This window comes from Aplidium turbinatum, chromosome 13 (genome assembly GCF_918807975.1).
Source record: "Aplidium turbinatum chromosome 13, kaAplTurb1.1, whole genome shotgun sequence".
Lineage (NCBI taxonomy): Eukaryota > Metazoa > Chordata > Ascidiacea > Aplousobranchia > Polyclinidae > Aplidium > Aplidium turbinatum.
Genome location: NC_137484.1, coordinates 12,015,293 through 12,029,394, shown reverse-complemented (window position 1 = coordinate 12,029,394; position 14,102 = coordinate 12,015,293). Strand labels below are relative to the sequence as shown.

Below are 14,102 nucleotides of genomic sequence, written 5' to 3'. Positions count from 1 at the left end.
CTTTTGTAATTCGAGATTTTCCACAACAAAGTGAGAAAAGTATATATACTGGTGTAATGCGTATGAATTAAACAATTCGTGTCATTTGTTGTAATACTGACGTAGAAAAGAAATACGACTGTACCGAAAATGTTAGCATTTGGAGGATTTTTTTACAAAAAGAGTGATCAAAAGTAAACAAAGCATCTTAGGGTTCCATTACTTTAAGTTACCTTCATGGTAGCCTATGCAGATTTCCTAAAATTGTTTCTCATTTTTATTTTTTTTATACTTTTCGGAGTTTCAAAAGGAAAAGGGTTAGGATTAAAACTACCGGAAATACGGCATTGGGACTTTCCAGAACCCCAAATGTACTTTTAGGTTGTGCCAGAAAGAAACAATTAAAAAAAAGACAAACTTAATAAACAAGACAATGCCAAACGTTTATTATTACTACTTCATCGTTTTATCGATTTATTATTTAGGTATGTGCAACTTGAGTGTGGTCATGTTTTTGCTCATCAAGATTTGGACAGATGGATGGAGCAGGAAAGCAATGACGACAGTGATGCCTTGAGCATCCAGCTGAAAGAATGTCCTCGATGTAAGAGAGTCATCAGAAAATCATACAGATACCAGCACGTCATCAACAAGCAACTGATGTGAGCTACATTACTTATTTTATTTCATTAGTCCTACAGTACTAGGCCTACAAGTATGAAAAAGTCTGTAAAATTTATTCTAATGCACAAACTATATCATTTACCACTGTAATTCAAATAGGCGTAGCTTATCATTCATGAAAGATCTTTTTACTGCTTCAATAGTTGTAAATTTTTAGTTTGCTCTTAGTCTATAGATTTAAATGTTATAACAAAACCCCGCTTTTGACCTGTTAAGTAAGTTACATCTTTTCTCTTTTGGCTAGTTTCGTTCCTGCCTATTGTATTTCAGATATTTTCTTTCCAAATTTCAAGATAATTATCCAATTTATGTCGGTTTTATCCAACACAAAATATCTATAAGTAAAGACGCAAATCAATCACTGGATTCATTGCAAGAAATGAGAGTTTTTTACATGATGCTACGTACGCTACCTGTACCAAACACACTGTATTGCAATTTATTGTTTCGTGCTGCTAGAGTTTGCATGATTGCTGTCTGCGCACAGAAAATGTGATGTTTTTCTTATTAAATGTTTCTTAGGTTGGTCAACGAAGTTAAGAGAAAAATAAATGGAAATCCTGTCAAAATCGAAGATGCCAGGATGACACTCTGGCAGAGTCTGACATTTCCGAACCAACAACCGACCTTTTATTCAGTTGACGGTATAACACTCTATAACGAGCTACGGAAAAAACTGCAAGAACAAGTTGTAAGAAATTTATTTGAACTTAAAGGCAACAGAAAAATTTGTTGGCACTTCAAATTAGCCTATAGCTTTTTGAAAATTTATAAAAAGTTAATATAGTTTCGGGAGAGAGTTTGCTTTTTTATACCAAAGGCAGGCAAGACACAACAATAACACAGGGTTGAGCATTACAACAGTATATTACATATTTACAATAGTTCAACATTCAAACGTTTTCGACTTAACTTAAGTCCTCATCAGGAATCTGTAAATATTTATAAACTACAATAAATTTCACTTCTTGACGGTGACTACCGTAACTAACTAACTAAACAACTAACTAAAAGCATCGAGAAACACGCAACGATTAAAAGCAATAGAGTGGAAAACATACAGACAGACGAAAAAATTACATTAAGAAAAGGCAACTGCATGACCAAGTTACAAAGGAATTTGCACCACGGGGTACGTGATACAACTAATAAATGTTGAGGAGAATAGAGGCGCCACCCGCAAATAATTGTTTGTTTAAATTTGGGTTGTAGCGTTTGATTAAAAGTGCTTCCTGAATTTTTGTGTCAAATTGGGATTTGCCTTTGCGTAAAATTTTAACTCGACCTGTTATCAGACGTGGTCAAATGGCCACGCCCTTCACTAGTTTTGAAATTTTATATAGAAGGAATTTTCCAAAAACGCTGATATTTCTTGACTTTTACTTTTTATCATTTGAGCATCGTTTAAACCTAATTTGGTTATTTTTGGAACACTATGTGGTTCACAATAACCATTTTGTCACAGGTTGTTCAGAAATTTTGTCTAAATTCCTAGATTTTGGCAATCGGCATCGAAATGACTCATCGCTTCTGCTATTGTATACACACTACACAGTGGCCGCAGTCAACCGCGAGTCAAGTCATCAATCACACATTAAAACTAAGAACGAAACGCAATGGGACTCATAGTACAATTTATCGTTTTATCTCAATCTAGGCAGTTTTTGTTGCGTCATTGCAAGGCAAGTAAAGTTGACCAGTTTTTACGAAGATAAGACGTGTTCATAACATGAAAAGCAAACTTTGGTAACTAGGAATGATCCGTTATTTTAGTTTAGTATTTACACTTTGCTACTTCTGAAAAGAAAAACATAGCTAATCACAACCGAATCATCAACCACAGCCATCCACAAAGGGTTTTGTACCATATGTGTAGACGACATCAGAGGAACAGGTTATTCCAAAAAAAAGAAATAATCTCGACAAAGTTCCTCATCATGCAACATGCCTTTTTGCACAAAGCACATGTTGAAACTATGTATGTCATTGCCATTCATGACATGTACAGTTGAGAAGGAGCGATCTTCCTGGCGTCTGCGCTACCTGACTGCTCACGACAGAACAGCGAGCATTGTGTTTCGCTAAACTGAATTTTTCATAACTCCACGATCATTCGATGTGTGTTGATCCAGAATTGTGGTACATTTCATTTTGAATCTTGAAAAGTAAAATTAACTTTTCTTACATTGCCTCGACATTGCCAGACTCAAGTTAAATAACCCAGACAGACAAACCCGTCATTTTTACATTGATTCAACGTCTGAAAAATGACGGGTTTTGCTGTCTGGGAAATTTAGCAAAAAGCAGGCAGCCCAGGTAGAAAAGTTGGCTTTTATATCGTTTCAACGTTTAGCTACATTGAAAAGTATCATAAAGAAGTTTTTTTTCTTTTGATTATAAAACATTTTGGCAGGTTAAAATGAAAGCCACTCTTTATGAAATGAAACGCCTGACAAAACAGCTGACTGGAAATCGTGTTACCTATACTTCTAACCCAGCCAGTAAATCAACCACTTTCAACAATGATTCGACGTATGCAGACGTTAAATAAATGGAAAAAGGACCAATTTTGCTGGCTGGGAAAGAATGTGATAAACTAAAGTTATTTCAACGAGAAAATCAATCTGCCAACGTTGAATCAATGTGAAAAAAATGATTTGCTGGCTGGGATCGCTACAACTATTTTATGCTTTCATTCATCTTGATTTGCCATGAGAGATACTAGTGATGCTAAGCAGACATGACCACATGTGGAGAAGCAATTCATCACAATAACCTCAAAACCGCTTGATGTAGTATGAATATGGAAAATACTGCATTTATTATAGGAAAAAAATAATTTGTTTCAAAGTATTTTTTGAATGTTCACAAATCATCAAAATTAAAATTTGAACGAAGAAAATCGGACATAAAATGACTAAATGCCAGCAAAATTCGCGTTTTTAGAGCTTTTTGGCAACATTATGTTTTCAGAATACACAAACTAAGTATTTATTTCGAAAACAAATAATTACAATATAAAATAAAAGCATTTGACTATGTGCATGCCAATTTTCTCAAATGTGCGGTATTTAGCGGTTGAGTTATAACCCATTAACCAGGGCGTGGCCAAACGGCCACGTCTCATGCTTTTCGCGTGTCTTTGATACGAATACCAGATAGGGTTAAATGAGTCAGTAGAGAATTTTCGATCTGTGCAAAAAGAACAATCCATGATATGGTCTTTGATGGCACTTTTCTTTAAGTCTCTAAAGTTCAGATGCTCCCGTACTCTCGTGGTCAAATGTCTGGTGGACATACCGATGTACGTCAATGCCGAATCACACGGACATGTAAAACTGTATACGACATTTGAGCAGAGAGACGAAGGCGTCTGGGACTTCAGTTGAAAATACGAACTAATTTTAAATGTTTTAAAAATAGGAAAAACGTCCACATCAAATTTATTTTTCATAAACTCTCCGATTTTACGAGCAAACGTTTTGGATTCTTTTCCCACAAACGGAATGGACAAGCAATGCTTCACGTTTAACTCATTTTCAGCCTTTTCTATTTGGTTGGAATTCTCAGAGATAAAGCGATTCAATATTTTCTCAAAGTACAATTTTGGATAACCATTATTATAGAACATTTGTTTTAATTTCTCTGTTTCAATATTAAAAAGAGCATCATTGCAGCAACTCATTTTAGCCCGAGCTAATAGGCACATAATCAAACCAGATTTCCATTTCAATGGGCATAATGCATCAAAATTCAAAAACAAACCAGTATGAGTTGGTTTGCGCCAAACCCAAGTATCAAATCCAGTGGCATTAATTTTAATTTCTACGTCCAAAAAACGAAGGGTTTCACGTGCTTTTTCGATTGTAAATTTAATGTTTTTATGTTGAGAGTTCAGCATATCTAAAAAGGTTTCACATGAGGTCTCTTTATTAAATACGGCAAAAATGTCATCAATGTAACGTAAGAACAACTTCGGGTGAAATGCTAGATGATTTCCAAATAATTTTGTTTCCAAATGTGCCAGAAAAAAATTAGCAATGGTAGGGCCCAATAGAGATCCCATGGCCACACCGTCAATTTTTTTAAACAATTGGTTTTTATACATAAATATGCCTTCGGTAGCTAAATTCATTAACTTGACAAATACGTCACGCTTGAAAGGTAATTGAGTTGGTTTTGTTTCCGAATAAATGTAGTCAGCAATGATGTTAACAGTCTCTTTCAAAGGTACGTTCGTAAACAGAGATTTAACATCAAAACTGACCATCATCTGTCCAGAAGACGGAGAATAATCTTTTAGTTTTTCTAAAAATTGATTTGTGAAGTTAAGCATATACGAATTTGGAATGTACGGTTTGATCATGCTATCTAAGAATTTTGCCAGTTCATATTCCGGAGAGCCTATCATAGAAACAACAGGCCTAAGTGGGTTACCTTCATTGTGCACTTTTACCAAGCCGTATAATTTACCGGGGTTACTGCCCGATGGAATCAGTTTCGTAATCAATTGTTTGTCGAAGTCTTTAAAGTACTTACGGATGTAGTACGCAATTGACTTTTCTTTTGAAATGATGGGATGTGATTTGCCGCTGTCTGAAATTCGTTTAAACTTCGATTTATCATTGACTATAGAGTCCAGTTTCAGATAGTAATCCGAGGTGTTTAAAATTGCTGTCCCTTTTCCTTTATCAAACTTGCAAATCTTGATGTCTTTGTTTTTTGATAGAGTGTTCAGAGTTCAATGTACTATTTGATTTCGTTTTGAAGAGCAAGCACGTTTAGCATCAGACATGAATCGTTTAACCATAAACTTAATTTCATCCTTAGATTCGTCGTCAAGCGTGATTTCTTTTTCTTTCCTTGCCGAGTAAATTAATTGTTCCATGTTCGTTTTTATGCTGTCAATTTGAACTTTTTTCGGCAAAATGTGATGGTCTAATCCAAACCGCAAAGCGTCTTCTTCCAATAGACTGAGTTTCTTGCTACTCAAATTTATAATACAATTAGGAGATTTGTTTCGCTGTCGTCGCCAGAGGTTGGTGAGCTTTTTTTGGTGAATATCAAGAGTTTGTTTTGCAAAGACTTTAAATTGTTCTGACAGCAAAGATACTAAACATGTTTTCTGAAAGAAACTGAGTGCTGCTAGCGTTTGAATGTTGAACTATTGTAAATATGTAATATACTGTTGTAATGCTCAACCCTGTGTTATTGTTGTGTCTTGCCTGCCTTTGTTATAAAAAGTTTGTGTTTACATTTTTGTTTATTTTCATGTTTGATCCATTTTTCTTTAAAAGCCTTTTGTTTTTGTAAAGTAATGTGACGCTCAAAGAGGTAAAACAAGTCATTGTTGTTTCAGAAATATGCTGTCACTATGAACGATTTGAGCATGGTGGAAACAACGTCTCTGTATCTGAAAAGAATTTTCAAAGTTAAAAATAGCCTCTCTGCTATTCGAAAACAACTTAGCTTGGCAAGGTTAAGAAGCAGTAAGTTGTTAGATGGAAAACGCTTATCTTGTTGGGTCCAAAGTGATGCTTATAAGCTACCGTACAACGTTACAACTAAAAATTAATTTTTTCAGAAACTCAACTACAATTTCTGATAACGAACGTATCTGGTTTAACAACACAGCTTCCTTGCAAATGGTAATAATGTTGCACTTATTTTTCGAAGAAGCCCAACTCCGGGATCAATTTGTGCTTGGTGCCTATAGGTACGAAGATTAGTGGTGACAGGAGCGCCGGAACGATTTTTGACTGGGGGGGGGGGCAGGATTATGAAAAAAGGGCACTTTTGTTGCTGAAAGGCCAATGTTTTTTTTAATTTTAAGATGAGATATAGCGATAATGCTCTTCTATCAGCTAATTATCGAGTAATTATATAAGTGTCCGGTATACAAAGAACAATGGCACGAAAGTAAATCATGCTATGTTATAATGATTTAACCTACTGTGATACAGAGTTTTGTGTCGTGAATATTATTTTTTAGGCAAAAATGAAAGATTACGGTATAATTAGGCTAAAAGCGAATAGCAGAAATTGTTATATTGCAAAATATGCAGTAGCTTACATGACTTTAAAAGGGCACCATTGCCCCCATCCACAGAAAAATTAAGGGCATGGTGGGCATTTGGTATTATTTAAAGCAGCGGTTCTAAAACTTTTTTTGGTTTGACGCACTTGAACGGATGTGCTGATCTTGCGACGCACTGCAGGCCTATAGAAGTTGAAGCTGACAGGGATTGTGTCGTACGCGTTCCACATCAGTTGAACTATTTTAATTTATTCACAAGTTCTCGCTTTTTAAGGAATAAATTCGGACATTTCAACTCTTCTCCGGTGGTTGTTCAACCCTCGTCTTTACTTTTCGGATCAAGAAGTTTGGGATCTTGATGTGGAATTCAGCAGATTGAAGCAGAGTCTCAAACTGATCCAATTTAAACAAAATTATGCAACTAAAAATGTAGAGACCGGCACCAAGTGAGTTAACAAGACAGCCAAGTTGCATGTAAGCTACTTTTTTCCAGAAAATGTATGTTCTGAAGTAAGTTTACACGAACAATTGCATGTAAATTAAAATTCTTTGTTTTATTGCAGCAATACAGAGTTGAATGAAAAGATTGACAAAGCCCATGATCTTCTGTTTGTTCAACGCGTTCGTTATGACGATGTTCAGAACGAAGTCGAAAACTTGATGAAGGAAATCGAGGACTTGGTGAGTGGTTGGTAAACTTTTTTACGGTATTAGAAATGGCATGATATTTGATGTTGCTTTACTGTATCTAGTGTCCTCTTGCTCCCGGACTTGGAGTAACTGAAGAAGTAAGAGACATGATTGTGAAAGCAATGTCGTTTCAAAAAGGACATTGGTACAAATGCAAGAATGGACATTTTTATTGTATTGGTGAATGTGGAGGAGCGACTCAAATTGGGACATGTCCGGAATGCAAAGAACAGATAGGTAATCTACTGAATTGTCCAAAGGTTGTGCTTGCTATGCTGTACAGTAAGATTTCAACCAAAACATTTTTGATCCAGATGGCATGAGACTGATTCTTTTGTTTGTAGTAGGCGCTAGCAGTAAAACAACTGATTAAGTGGCAAACACCAATACGTGTGTTGCTTGTAGGAACTTTTTTAACGCTTGTCTATTTGTGTATTCATGTGACTCCATGTTCGTTTGTTTCGAAATTTTGTTGTACTGTTGTGCCCTACCTGTCTTTGGTACAAAAAAGTAAAAACTATCTTTCTGTTTTAAAGGTGGCACATCCCATCGGTTGTTGGAAGGTAACCAACTGGGTTCAGAGATGGATGGGGCAACTGTTGCTTCGTATGATCCAAACAACGTTTACATTCCGCCAGAAGCCTTTCTCTGATTGTTCCACTTCATGTCATTGATCATGAAGATCAACTTTCTTTCAGATTTTGTTCACTCTTCACTTCTCAGTCTTCACTTTAAAATGATGCAACAACTCATAAGGACGGACGCCATAATAAAAAAGGCACCACCAAAGTATTTTTGTCTTATGAGATATTTACTAGAAGGACATTTGCTATAGGAGATTTTTAACCTGTGAAATTTTCACCGCAAATGATTTTACCAGGTGAATTTTTACTTGCGTGTTTTAATTGTCCATCATGAACATATTCCTTCTTTTCGTTAGATAAAAAAGTAGACACGTTGTAGAAATTGTAAAAAATGGATTTTCAGGGTTAAAGAGGACTTTTCTGGGTTAGCGGAAAGCTGGGTATCAAAAGAAGAACTTTTTGTCTCTGAAATATTACATAGGCCTATGATATTGACCCCTGTAGGCTATAAAAGCAACATTGGTTAAAAACTTTAAAAATAGTCTCACATTTTGTAAACTGTGGGATTTAAATCTTAAAAACTCGGCTATAGTGGCATTTCGTTATAGTGACACTTTTTAAAAGTCCTATTCAATGGCGTAGATAGAAAGAAAATTTTAGGAGAAGGCAAAAGCAACTGTTAAGGGTGGGCCAAACGTATTTTAACATGCATTATAATGAAATTAAAACGTATTAGTATTAAGATTTAAGTTGGCGGGAGGGGCGCAAGATAAAATTTTTGAGGGGGATTGGCTACTCCTTCAAACCCCCGTGGCTACGTCCCTGGTCACATTAGGTGTCACTATATAGACGAATTCTACTTCAGTTATAACGTCGGTGAATCGACCAGCGCACGTGTGGGACAATTCCCACTATTGCGCAAAAAATATTACGGTAACTTACAAAGAAACATACCACAAATACGTAGACGAATGCGAATAAATTAATGTAAAACTTAATTGATTTTAAATATTATACTGACTTTCCAAACGGAGTAGCCTATTGTCAAGTGTTGTTGACATTTAATACAAGAAAAATGCAATGTAGCCTATGTATTGTGCGTATTGTTTTGTGTTATTTCTGTTATGCTACCACAACAAAATTTTGGTCCAACGCTTTCTTTTCTGTAATTTTGTTTCATCCCGTAACGCCTTATGTTGCATATATGCAACAAAGATTTCTGGAAAGTACATAACTTTGGGAGAATAAAATGAATATTTGTGAAGAAAATGAAACAAAAATACTTTCATTTGACCCTTTATAGCCGAATGTTGCAAACTTGCAACAAAGTGAAGGCTACAGCTAAATATTTGTGTTGGCTGTGCTAGTTTGATTGGTTTTCCTGGGCGCTACGGGTCTCTACCATTTTTTGTTAAATTTTGTATCACAGCATGAACTTTTGTGTTGCCCAATTAAAATTCGTTTCTGATATTCCTTATTGTTGAGACAACCTTCACAGCAGAAATAAGTCCCATCCATCCATCTATCATTACTATTCCTGGCAAAAAAAACTATAGGCTGTATTTGGATTTGTCTGCGTATTAGTGTTCGTCAGTAACCTAGATTGACAAGACATTGATGACAAGATAAATATGGGCTTAGAAATATCTAATGTTTAACCAAAATGTTTTTGATTTGTGTAGTTAAGTGCATGGCTGTGCAATTGTATTTTGACCGCGTTGTGGGTTGTAGATCCACTTCCTGTTCATCTGATCTGTATTTTGTAGAATCGCTGCAGAAACATTTGTTGTGGAAGAACATTAGGGGAAGGTGGGGCAGGACGGGACGCTTAACTTTAATCGATGTTTTGCATAATTCCTTTTTATCAATATCGGCAACTTTGATATCATGTTATTCCTATTGCACACCACTACCAACCAGCAAGATATAAAGACTCAGTCAGTATCGCATGACTTCATAATTAACAAAAAAATAAAAAATAAACTCGTCCCATCTTGCCCCATTGTCACTAAAATTCATTACAGTATTGTTTATAACTTAGGGAATCAACTGTAAAACCACAAATCCACTGATATATCTTGTAATTTCGAAAATGGCTTGCATTTAAAGCACACATAATGACATCAGGGCAAAATGACAGACTACTTTTTTCCATAAAAATCACATACAAAATTGCCACGCCCAATTTAAGCAGAACAGTTTTCGTGGCACCATTTTTTGCACAAAGAATAACTATCTTAGACTTTCAATACAGACAATTGATTGATTGCTTGTTCAATTGTATTTATTCAAGTCAAAGATAGAATTTTGTGACAAAAAGGTGGTCCTTTAGTCTCTAGAGGCTTTGACTTAGTTTAATGAGATAATAATAATATAATAATAATCAAGAAATGATGACATAATTATGTGACAACCCATTTTATGTTCTACGGTCAAGCCACCTATTGCTAAAAAGATAACTGTTTTAACAAAGGTTGGCTACAGCATGCTAAAACTGCTTCAACTTTACAATAAAACAAAATTCATTTAACCTCTCTACCATTTATAGCAGGTGTAGCCCTAATGGAGGGTGTGATGCAAAGCTTACTAATAGGTGCCTAACTCTCAAGTTACTAGTTAACTTAGCATTTGCACTAGCTAGTAGGCCTTGCTTACGTGACAAGTTGGGCTAGCATATCACTGAAAGTTGATAACTTCAGTGGGGCAAGACGGGACAGATGTCCCATCCTGCCCCAAGCAGCTCCGTCCCGTTTTGCCCCAATGATTGGCATTTTGAAATTTTCTGTTTGTTTATTATATATGCAACTCACATCTAAAAAGTCAGATACCCCAAAAGGCACTTTTATTACTGTATCTCTACACCACGTATCATCTTCCAGATTTTTCTGAAATCATGCTAAAATGTGAAAAGTTTTGATAAGATTTCTTATAGCAACTAGCTAACTGAACATTTCTTTTTTTTGCAAGTCATTGAGAATCATGGTATCCTGTAACATCTAAATGGGTAGAGGTTGCTAAAGCTAATACTTTTAAAAATATCCACGGTGTCCCGTCTTGCCCCACGTCCCATCTTGCCCCACCTTCCCCTAAATTACTGGATACAGTAGACTACATTTTTTGTTTCTACTTTGTTGCCATGAAACTCTTGCCATTTCCCAATGTTAACGATCATACTGTCAGCTGCATAGTTTAGTGGTGAGAGCCCTGGTTCAAAAGGGCCCTGGTTCGACACCGGCGCTCAAGAGCACGTAGTTTTGTTGGCAAAACACTAAAAGGCACGCCTGAAGGCGGATACAAAGATTGGCTTGCCTGCCTTTCCGTCCGCTTTACATCTAAATCTTCAACTGCCGAGGCGTAAGCTTGGATACGACAAAAGTGCGCCACCTATAGTAATTTTTTCAAAAGTTTCTTGTTCAAATAGATTCTACAAAACGGTCATAGCCTACTTTAGAATTTAGATGAACTCGATAATTTCCTTGGTGACTGCAATTGGATTTGTCGCTCGTATATTGACGGTAACCAGATAAGCTACAAATATAATATTTAGCCTACGTAACTGACTGTGATGCATGATGCACAAACAAGTACATCACTCATAAGTTATTAACTCTTTTTAGTGGCCACTCTTTATCCAGATTTCAGACTAGCCAATCGCTCTCCGCAAATTGTAATAGAGCCTCCACCCTCCGTTCTAGATGCGAAAAGCTGTAGCACATTTATCAAGATTCTTTGTGATTTAGGGCTTTAGGCTACAAGATTCTTTACTCTCCGTCGAACCGAGAAAGCATACGTGTAGAATAGTAGATGCTTTGAACCCAGTGGAATAACAAGGCTTCTTGCTTATGAGGCAGTAATTTAAGCAACATCTCTCAACTCGGAACAAGGCTAATGAAAACGCTTTTGGTTGGTTTTTAATTTTCATCCTCGGATTGACAAAGTCTTGATTGGTTATTCCTGGTAGTTTCGCATAGTCTATCCTACTTGTAGAGGCTCTTGATGCAGGGCCGGTTACCGAGATTGGCAGTGTGAAGTTTTCCGATTGTTGAAGTGTTGTTGCCGGGAAATTATTCCATTCACTTCAATCACTTGGTGCCGCTGAATGGAGAGCAGTCCTGAAAGTGCGTTGCTCAAGCGCACGCCTCGAGAGTCGAACTTGCGCCGCGTGATCTTGAGGCGGGCGCTTAACCACTGAGCTAAAGGGGTGAACGGCGAGCTAAAGATGCAGTGCCAGGCCCGCAGGCGATAATTTACGTAACGTAGGCTACGGTACTGGTATTTATAGAAAATCTATGAAACTATAGTTTAAAGACATCACGAGCAGTGCTTTCATTTTACGGGAATTTGTCCTTAAATCGGACTTTGCCCCCTATTTCTGGAAGCAATTGCCTTCTTAAGCGTTGGAGGATGATCTTTAGCAGCAATTTCACAGTGTGTGAGATCAGACTAATAGTGCGATGTTTGTCGCAGTCAAGTGTTCCTGGAACTTTGGGTAGTGCAATGAATACTGATTTCAACATGTCCTCAGGAATCACACCACTTTCATATATTCTGTCTAAGAGCTTCCATATGATGTCTATTCCTTCTTCGTCTAGGGCTTTAAGCATTTCCACACAGATTTCATCTGGCCCAGCTGCTTTTCCTGTTTTCATTTGATGCAGAGCCCACTTAATCAAATTCAAATACATTTGCATGTATTTTTGCGGTTTTAGTCAATAAGTAGCCTAATGGCCTGGTTGCAGATCAAAAATTTGTTCGATTGAAATATAGTTTTAGCACAGTGTTCTATATACCCATTGGCAAGTTTTGGCCACCAAAGCTGAGTAAAACGAGGAAAAAAGTTTTACACCCCCCTAAATTGATCCACCCTAATGTAGAAGGAAATAGTAAATTTTCAAGTGGCTGGTTGCAGATCAAAAATTTGTTCAATTGAAATAAATTTTTTACACAATGTTCTATACACCCAATGGCAAGTTTTCCAACCCCAAGCTAAGCAAAATGAGGAAAAAAGTGTTTTACCCACCTAAATCGATCCACCCTATGGTACAATGATGTGTAATTTAACTACCTGAGTTTTTCGTACGTCAAAATTTGTCAAAAAAAAGTTTTAATGTCAAAATTTTCAATTTTTAGGCCAAAAAATAATTGTCCTAATATGCCTAATAATTCATTGCATAGGCTACGGGTACGCAACTTTCCAAAAGGTACCATTAAAAAATCCCCTTTGAGCAGTGGTTTGACCAATCAGAGCTGTGCTGATCAGTGGAGCATGATGATGACGTTTCTTGCAGGCTCAGCTTTTCAGCAGTGCCTGCCAAGAAAGGACACATTGTCTTTAGTTTGAAACTCGCTTGTTTGTGAATAGAAAAGATAAATTTGATAATGGCTTTTGGTTGATTACGAAAATGTACGAATATCTAGGCGAATCATATGAAATGAAGTAGTTGTTTCTGAAACTTACGTTAGCATGACTATAAATAGTTAAAAGATGATGGAATTTTCAAATTACTAAGGAATTGAATTTTGGCTTCTTCAGCAGAAGACCAAAACATACGGTAGTTCTTGAAAGGCTGGTCAGTTGATAAACTTTTCTGATTGGAATATTAGGCACTGGTTAGTTTAAAGGAAGGTACTTGTTGCCAATAGAAATGGACCTACAATCTAAGATTAAGAAGTACTTTTGTCTATTCAAAGTTTATAAACATATTATATATGTACAATTGTACAGGTATTTATTCTGAACAATTTTTAAAAGATGTTGATTAAATTAAAATGTAAATCTAGATAATTAGACATGTGCAAATTATGGTGCACTGGTCAAATCTGTATTACAGTTACTAATCATTTGTGATCTGCTTGACATACGGTATGTTAAAAATTATCAATAACTTATCAAATTCAACAACTTGGCAGTTCATTATGAATATGTAAATTACAGTCAAAAAATTGCCTATTCTTCTGGCTAGTTTTCTAGGTTAGGCCCACTAAGTTTATTCTAACTTTCCATTGAATATTTATTGTTCGTCAGTTTACACTACATCTGTACTGGAAAAAAACTTTGTTGTTTACTCCTGCTAAAAAATGTAAAGTTTTGTATCATACCTAAAATACCTATGTACAGCTGTGTAGCA

The 14,102-nt window shown here is 36.1% G+C and overlaps 2 protein-coding genes across 2 annotated transcripts in view; one reads left to right on the top strand and one right to left on the bottom strand.

The window, feature by feature from the left end:
* LOC145781651 (NFX1-type zinc finger-containing protein 1-like) overlaps positions 1-11,515 on the top strand; it is a 76,399-nt gene extending 64,884 nt beyond the window's left edge. Inside the window, exons 36-42 of the mRNA XM_082593326.1 lie at positions 465-641; positions 1,186-1,354; positions 6,023-6,152; positions 6,975-7,146; positions 7,264-7,381; positions 7,453-7,627; positions 7,927-11,515. Of these exons, the coding sequence (XP_082449452.1) occupies positions 465-641; positions 1,186-1,354; positions 6,023-6,152; positions 6,975-7,146; positions 7,264-7,381; positions 7,453-7,627; positions 7,927-8,042 (1,057 nt within the window). The 3' untranslated portion in view covers positions 8,043-11,515. The remainder of the gene's footprint in view (positions 1-464; positions 642-1,185; positions 1,355-6,022; positions 6,153-6,974; positions 7,147-7,263; positions 7,382-7,452; positions 7,628-7,926) is intronic.
* Positions 11,516-12,305: 790 nt separating this feature from the next.
* On the bottom strand, positions 12,306-12,659 carry LOC145781650 (uncharacterized). The gene has a single exon (XM_082593324.1). The coding sequence runs from the start codon at positions 12,657-12,659 to the stop codon at positions 12,306-12,308; it is 354 nt and encodes a 117-aa protein (XP_082449450.1).
* Positions 12,660-14,102: the final 1,443 nt, after the last annotated feature.